At 36.2% G+C, this 9,041-nt stretch overlaps 1 protein-coding gene across 1 annotated transcript; it reads right to left on the reverse strand.

Moving 5' to 3' along the window:
- Positions 1-3,283, reverse strand: LOC122304274 (RING-box protein 1a). Its single transcript, XM_043116443.1, has 5 exons — positions 3,077-3,283; positions 2,854-2,904; positions 2,667-2,726; positions 493-564; positions 1-387 (listed from the first exon to the last, which is right to left on the reverse strand). Exons 1-5 carry the CDS (start codon positions 3,210-3,212, stop codon positions 350-352), a joined length of 357 nt encoding a protein of 118 aa, XP_042972377.1. The 5' UTR covers positions 3,213-3,283; the 3' UTR covers positions 1-349.
- Positions 3,284-9,041: the final 5,758 nt, after the last annotated feature.

The following is a 9,041-nucleotide window of genomic DNA, read 5'->3' on the forward strand; positions in this document are numbered from 1 at the left end:
TAAACCAAGCACTAGAAATTTAGTTTTGCGGTCAATAGATCAATAGAGTGCCATTTTGAGGTTGCTGAAGCCTTTGCCTTTACATACACAAAACCATATAAGAGAAAATCAAACAGTGAGGCAGAGCTATATAATGCTAAAAGCAATTGAAGGCTTCAAATGGTGCACCTGATATGTGACCAATCAAACTCAAATAGTTATACCACCCCATATGATTCTTGAAATTAGGATAATTCCACTGAAATTTAAGTATAACAAATATGAAAATAGACACAAAATGAAAAGTTTCGTAGCATTTGCCATATCAGCAGCATAAATGAGGAGTCCATAGGCACAACTGGATGAAGATTCAGTGACCATACTTCTGAAACTCCCATTCGCTGTTATCTGCATAAGAAAACCGAACCAGAAAGGAAATCAGTAGAGTACTCCAATGATACAAAGAGATAATCAAAGAGAACAGAATGCAGGGGTGTTTGGCACAGGGCTTACCTAATGGACATACTTGACGGGTCTTGAGCCATCGGCTGATGCAGTGGAAATGAAAGGCATGGTTACAAACACCTGAAATGAAAATTAGCCTTTCAGCAAAAGAGCTCGTGTACCCAGGAGTGCAAGAAAATCATTACAGTTCAAAGCGAAGGGAACATAGAAACCACTACCCTATCACAGTCACTATTCTTAATTCTTTACTCTGTTATGAAATCAACGAACTACCCAAGCATAAGTGTTGTTAAAAAATCACAGATCTGAAAGTGTAGGGAGTTTTTGGTATGAGATCTGAGTGTGGATTACTATCAACAATATGCAGTTTGCCCATGCAATGTTATCTACTTGTGTAGAAAGAACAATAATGTGTGATTCGTAACACCATTTCATAAGTGGGCCATAATAACATGTCAAAGCAAATGCGATTAGAAATGGGAAACTTCAGAACAGTGCTATTTATTGCTTTTACCATGTTTTGTTTCTAAGAGTGTGATAAATGGGAAAGCACTATACATTCCTGAAAATTAGAAATAGAAATGGGAGCATCATAATGGGCTTTCGTCCATGGATACAAGGTGTTAAAACATAAAACTTTAGCTCCTGCACTGATCTTTCGCTAACCTCAAAGCTACACCGGTTTCTTTCTCTTCATATGCATCATAGCACACACAGTTGGACCATCTTGCACAATGAAACACACTGATGGTGGCTAAACTACCTATTCCAACATGTTCATAACTCCACCTATGAAGGCATCACCCACTTAATCCCAAAGAGATCGAAGAACATGGTCCATAAAATGCTAGCAACCTCACAATGTAAAGTTAGGTGATCCCCGGTCTCCTCATTTCTTCTACACATACAACATCAGTTGACCACTATCAAGCCCCTCCACTAAACGTTATCCAGGGTAAATATTTTCCCAAGAGCCGCTGTTGTCCACGTGAAGCAAGCCACCTTTGGAGGAACCATATTCTTCCAAATAAACTTCCATAGGAAAGGTTCCTTGGCATGATTACAAAGCGCCTTAAGACTTCACTTCAAAGACACGTCTCCTAGATGGGGTCCAAAGAAACTTATCAGCACCATTTTGTTTCACCCTACATGCATACAACTTGCCATAGAATTATGAGCAAAGGTCAACCTCCCAATCATTAGCCTCCCTCGTGAATATGACGCTAAGAATGTTTGAGGTCTGCCACATATGCCTCCCTCCTTCATGCAAGAGAGATTCTTTAAGAATTGGAAAAGTGCTTCTCAAGGATTGATCCCCACACCAAACATCATGAAAAATGCATATCTTGAGCCATCCCCCACCATAAATCTAGTATACCAAGAGAAATCACCACACCCTCTTCTAATGTCAGTCTCAGAAATATTATGTCCACCATTATCGATCCGGAATCATTTTTAACAAGAAAATTAGAATAATAGAGCCATTGTGTTGAATGGATTGAACAGCTTATATCACAATCTTTTACAGAACAGGAAATATAAACGGTTGTGGCCAAGTTTTCATTCATCCAATATTCTACACTATAAGATAATTGTCACAAAAGTTTCAGACATATTTTAAACATTTAGGAGTTCTATTAAATGTGCTGTATACAGTTTTTTTTTTTGGCACCAGGTGTCCAGGAATAGCGTCCCGACTAATCCCGAGGGTACACAGGCCCTCGGCAAAGAGTTTCCCGCAAGTACACATTCCATAATTCAAGGGGAAATTCCAGTCTGATGGCCCCTAAAGATTGTTTGCACTCAAGGGGATTTGAACCTTAGACTTGGGGGGAGCATACCCCCAAGCCCAAGGCCTTTACCACTTGCGGTTAAATGTGCTGTATACTGTGAAAGGACTATTTAAATTCATGTTGATATAAAAACAAGCTAATTCCCAAAATTCAATCAAATCAAAGTAAATGAAGCCAAAAATTGCTATCTTACTATCCTAATGAACATGACAAACCAAAATTACACAATAATTCACCTTCCCTTACTTCACACTTCATTTAAACCACAGCAAGTAAAATAGAAGACTTCAGTCACAAACTCTAAATAAAAATGGGTACTGTTCCAACATCCTACACAACTATATTTGTGACACCACATCGCGCCAAATACAAAGATAAAGACACCCAAAAAGGTATTGTCAACGAAGTTTAAGGGAATAGAAAGCATACCCCAAGCAACTGTACATTCCTCGCTAGTGGCGCTAGCCTGGTTAGCTTGGCACTCAATGCCTAATCACCAAAGCATAGCAGAAAAATTATATACCGCAAAAATACTTTACCGAGATATAATAAACAACAACGATTACCAAAAAAGCCTACATGATTTAAACGAATATTAAAAAAAATAAAAACTCACATAGATCCATGATATGGTTCCTGCAAATGGCACAGTTATCAACCACGATATCTGCACGCATCAACCGACATTGCATTACTCGAAGATCAATTATCAAATCCCTCAAAATCACAAATCATAGATATGTAAACGAACTGCCATACAAAGAAAAGAGAGATAAACAGTACAAAACTACAAGAAATCAATTAGTGAGAAAGCAGGGCTAGGGTTTGGAAAAAGTTACCCCAGGCCCAGAGAGCGACAGCATTCCACTTCTTGATCTCTAAGCGTTTGTTCTTTTTCGTGGAGGAGGAAGGGACGGAGCTGCTCGAGGGCTCGCCAGCAGGGACCATGGGCACGTCGGAGTCCAAGGTCGCCATGACTTCGGAGAGCAGGGGGATTGCTCGGGGTTCGGAATTTGTGCTAACGGGGCAAAATGAGTAAACGTCAGCCCCTGAGACCGATATATAAGCTGGGCTTTGATACTGTTTGTTTCAAATTAGGCCCATGGGTCCTCTCGGCTCATAGACCCTGAGAAAAGAATTTAAGCTATTATAAAGGGAGTATTTTTATTCTCTTTAATGGAAAAAACAAAAGTAAGGTCTTATAAAGTTTCAATTTTCTTTAGTTATTTTATCTTTGTATGTAAATTTTGCCACACAAAGAAATCTCATAAAATAAAGTTAACAGACTATGATTCATTGGAAAGAACAAATGCTATCTTAAGGTAGGAAATAAGTTCTTATAAAGGTAGTAGCTCTCAATCCCAACATATTCTATGAGTTGTTTCTTACTACTTAGTGTTTTATGTTCAAAACTAGAGTCAATGATGGCAGAATTTTGGTGTAGTCTATAAAAGAATGAAAGAAAGATTCACTAAATCAATTAGAAGAAAATTTGTGAACCAAAGTTTAAAAGTGGCTTAGGCTTTAAACACGTGAGAGTTTTCAACTTAGCCTTATGGAGGATTGCTGACAGAAAGATTGCCAAACTTTGGAGGGATCATTGGATCCTGAGCCATTAATCTTTACTACTGGAAAGCATAGAAATAAGGGTGGAAAATAGAGAAGATATAATGGCTAGCATTATTGACAGAAACACAAGATGATATCATGTAGAGAAGATAAGAGCTATCTTCAATCCAAGTGTACCATTAGAAATTCTAAAAATCATGATTTGTCTTGGAGAGCAGCCTGATAGATGGATATGGACATAGGAGAAGAATGTGAACTTTAGTGTTAAAGGCTCTTACAGATTAATCAAAGAGAGGTTTTGTGGCGGCTCAGGTAAATGCTCTAATGCTAGTAGACAACATGCTCTTTGGAAGATGAAAGTTCCTAATAAAGTAAAGGTGTTTGCATAAAGAGCTTGCAAAGAATGGCTACCTACTCAACATAATCTACAAAGGAAGAATGTGACTACTGAAGGGACATGTTATTTTTGCAATCAAAGGTTAGAAGATATTCCACATGCATTATTCTATTGTCCTAAAATTAGAAATTATTGGGATAGATATATGCCTATTATGGAAAAGATGGAAATGGATATGAATATAATGGATGTAGCAATGGAGGTGAAAGAAGAAGGCAGTGTTGGTGACCTGTCTATACTCTTCTCTATTGCGTGGGATTTTTAGCGGTAAAGAAACAAGATGGTGCATGACAAAGATTGCATTGAACCAATGCAGGTGATTAAAAAAGCTTTGTCATAAGAGAGGAGGTTTACAGCAATCAAATCTTTGAATATACCAAGACTGAGGATTTCTACTACTGGAAACCTCCACCTCTAGGTTCTTTAAAACTAAATGTAGATGGGGAAATGTTTTGTGACATTCACAGAGTCGGAGTTGGGGCTATTCTCAAAGATGATAAAGGCAACATTGTTACGGTTGCTAGTAAGGTGGAAACTGAAGTTGCTAATCCAGAAGCTATTGAATTATTAGCTATTTTTATAGGTTTACAGCTTTGTGATAATATGGGTATCCAGAAGCTAATAATTGAAAGTGATTGTTTGTTGATTGTGAGGGAACTTCAAGAGGAAGCAGAATCTACAGCTATGTTGGGTAATCTGTGAAACAAAAAAATTCCAACTATTATTTGGTGAATGTCAAGTTCAACATGTGTATAGAGAAGGAAATGTGGCAGCTCATAGGCATGCCCGATATGTTTGAAATGTTGAAAGTATAGAAATGTGGTAAGACTATTTTCCAAACTTTATTTCTTAAACTATTTGGCTTGATAAATATCTGTAACTTTTCTATTATCAATGATAATTCATTTTCCTATAAAAATATATATATATTTTAAATAAGAAAATTCTACTCATTATCTTTACACTACACATCATACATAATTTTTTATTTTATTTTTTTCTCTTACTAAATATGTGGTATATGGATGAAGAGTAGTACAACTCAATTAGTTTAGAAAGAATAAAATAAAATAACTTAAAAAATAAATATGGTATATGGTGTGTGAGATGATGAATAGTAAAGCTCTTTAAATAAATGGTATTTTTATAAAACATTTTATAAAAATATCCTCATCTTACAATATTATTTTGAAATATGTTGTGAAAATGTATTATGTGTATATCGTTTCAATATTTAAAGCGTTTTATTTGCTACTTAAAAGTGTGTGGCTCTTAATTAATTAGCAACATGCTTAGATCACATCATCACTGTCCACCAAAATTTTCTTTTTAAATTTATAAAAATATTTTTTTAATATTAGAAAAGCCATGCCACATCAGCTGGGATCCATTCTCGGGACTAGACATCGGTGGCTGTAGCTTTTTTCATAGAATTTGGCTAAATGAATCATTCTAATATCGAAAAATTAAATTTGCAAAGTTAACAGTCAAGGTACATTTTCTATAAAGGTAACATGGCATGAATGAATTTACAAGAAAAATTTAACATTTTGAATATTGAGAATAATGCGTGTTTCATATCGACTCTTTTTTTCCTCTCTCTCTCTCTCTCTCTCTCTCTCTCTCTCTCTCTCTCTGTTTGTCTCTTCAGTTTTTTTTTTCCTCTCCTTCGAAATTTCATCTCCCCATTCATGCCCCACCCTCAACCGTATCTTTGTCCCTCCATAACCCTCCTTCTCTCAAATTCTCTCATTCCCCACAACTACTCTCTGTGCCCTACTCCCTTTGATTTTCTCTTAGGTTGCCCTCTCTCTCTCTCTCTCTCTTAGAGTCTCTCTCATTCGCTGCAGACCACCAGCGGCCATTGCTTGAGACTTAGCACGAACGAGCCTAGCCACCATGTGTTGTATTTATTTGTAAATAGTGAATTAGCATTAGCATTCTGTCATTGGGCCCATAATGGGATGGGCTATTTTAATAAACACATATGGAGGCCCATACTCTTACCCCACTTAAAATAGAACTAGCCTATTGAATTATGTCGTTTGCTTGCTCTCTCTCCTCTCTCTTAGGGCAAGAATGAAAATCAAAGAAAATGGGTAGAAAGTAGTTTTCTTCATAGCTGGAAATTTTTCCTCTCTTTTGTAGGAACCCTAAAGCTCCATGAAAAATCCATTACAAGCTATTGGAAGTATGAACTCTCAATTTTATTGAACACAAGCTTTGATTAAGGGAAGAGATTATCACATCTTAAGATTCTAACAATTGGTCTTAGAGCCAACTTCTTATTTTTCATGGCTATGTTCTTTTACTTTTTTGTTTACTGTTGTGATTTGTGATTTGCTATTTCGAGGAGAAAGGTGTGAATTTTCAATAGTCCATGCTTGTCTCCATTATCGAAAAGCTTTCATTTTTCTATTTGGATCTTTGTTGGCATTTGAGTGGAGATTTCTTCAGGGCATTTTGTAAATCACTACTTTGTATTACATGTGAAACCCAAGCGGTGATTTTGTCCTTATTCCATTTCACATGAGGCAAATTTTCATTGGGTATTTTTTTTTAACAAACTGTTTGCTTTTTTTTGTTTGACAAGTCGTTTGCCATATCACCTGCGTGTGGTTTCATTGCTAACAATCAATTTTTGGTCAAACTTTTGGTTTGATTCGACTTTTAACAAATTACACCCATTTAACTATTTGTTGTCTGATTGGGTAATTGTTTAAACTTTAAGCATCTACCAAAGTTTATGGTCTTGATTAATGATTGGCTATTTTGATAATCTTGTATTGCAAAATTCCTCCTTTTATGTGTTTATGAATTTTGTGATATGGCTCCATAATTTTGTTAATGGAGAAAAGAAATGAATAATCCCTTTAGAGATAAATAGATATTTTGTTCATGTGGGTTATGTCATTTTGTTATACTGATAGTTTGGAGTGGCTATGCACCCACCTCTCATGGGACTACTTATGATAAATTATCACAGTTGTCATATTGATCATGCTTCCACTCAATGACATTATACTTAGATCTATACAGATAGTGAGTTTGCCTTGTTGTCAAACCATTATTTGGTAGGATGCTTAGGACAATAAAGATAATAGTTAAGTAATTAGCACTTGGTGGCCTAGTCCTATCCTCTCGGTAGTGGGTCATTTTAAGTCCTTGTATTTAATTATTTTGCTTTGTCATGTGTAAGAGCCTTTTATCTATCTTGGGATCCAGTATAGTGTGTAAGACATTTATGGGTCCATGTTTCTGTTTCACATGCATAATAAATTTTGTTATATTTTTCTCATCTTATGGCAATGCAACTCTGTCACTTTCTTTGTCTGCCATCAGGAGTCTAACGAGAATCAATTATAAGGATTGGTATGAGTCTCTCACTATTAATTTGACTATCATGAACTTGAACTTGGCTTTGAGGGCAGATGTGCCTGTTGAGCTCACTAGCGAAAGTTCTATAGATGAAAAGACTTGTTATGAGTAGTGGGTGTATTCTAATAAGACTTGTCTCATGATTATGAAGTATACTATTGACAAATCTATCAGGCAGAGCATAGTTGATATAGATAGTGTTAAAGAATATCTTGATGCCGTTGAGAAGAAATTTACTAAGTTTGATAAGGCAGAAAAGGGAACTCTGATTAAACTTCATACTACCACAACCTATGATGGGGTTAGTGGAGTCCAAGAGCACATCATGAAGCCTACTCACTTCTTTAACAAGCTCAATAGGAATGAAAGTTGAGTTAGTAAATAGCTTTCTTTTATGGAAAGTGCTTGAATCTTTGCCTCCTCAATTTGATGCACTTAAGACCACTTATACTTAGAAAGATGAATGGAGCTTGAGTGAAATGAACGTTATTGTAACTCAAGAGGAGGAGATGATGAAAAAGGCCAAGTCTCATGCTACTTTCAAGGTAACTGTTGATAAAAGGAAGATGAAGAAGTTCTTTAAGGGTAATAGTAGCAACTCCCATAAGATGAAGAAATTTTGGAGGCATTCTCAACAATCTAGTGTGAGTGTTCTAAATGGGCCTAAGAAGGAAGGTTTTAAGGTAAGGTGCAACTTCTGTCATTTGTTTGGGCACAAGAAGGTTGATTGTAGGAAATTTAAAGTTTGATTGACAAGAAAGGTACACGTTCGCTACTAGTGTGTTTTAAGTCTAATCTAGTCGATGTGCCTTTTGATACTTGGTGGCTAGATACTGGTGCAACCATTTATACTACAAATTCTTTGCAGGAATTAAGGAAGCGTAGAAGACCAATTGATATAGACTGAGTAGTAAATGTGGGCAATGGGGTGAAGGTTAAAGTTGAACATATTGGTATGGTCAAACTTATTTTGGCTTCTAAGTAAGTTTTGAACTTGTCTGATACTGCTTTTATATCTCCATGCATCAGAAGAAATCTTATCTCTATTTCTATTTTGGACAAATGTGGATATGTTTTTCATTTTGGAAATGGAAAGGTTACAATCTTTTATGACTCAGTTGAGGTTGGTACTAAAGTTTTGAATTCCGCTCCGGTTGAGGCACTAAACGGAATATTTTGATGTTGGTACGTTTCGGTGTACCATTTTGAGATACTGGTATGTCTCTTGATCCAGCCTCTTTTAAGAAGACCATTGATAGTTCTCAATTTTCATGTTAGATGGATGCTATGCATGATGAGATGGCATTGATGTCTCAAAATTGTGTATGGATCTTAGTTGAACTACTATGTGGCTATAGGCCAATTGGTTGCAAATAGGTTTTTAAGACCAAGTATAATTCTAAAGGTTAGGAAGAAAGGTATAAAGCTAGGCTTTTTGCTAAGGGCTTTTACCAAAGAGA

Source organism: Carya illinoinensis, chromosome 3 (assembly GCF_018687715.1).
Source record: "Carya illinoinensis cultivar Pawnee chromosome 3, C.illinoinensisPawnee_v1, whole genome shotgun sequence".
Lineage (NCBI taxonomy): Eukaryota > Viridiplantae > Streptophyta > Magnoliopsida > Fagales > Juglandaceae > Carya > Carya illinoinensis.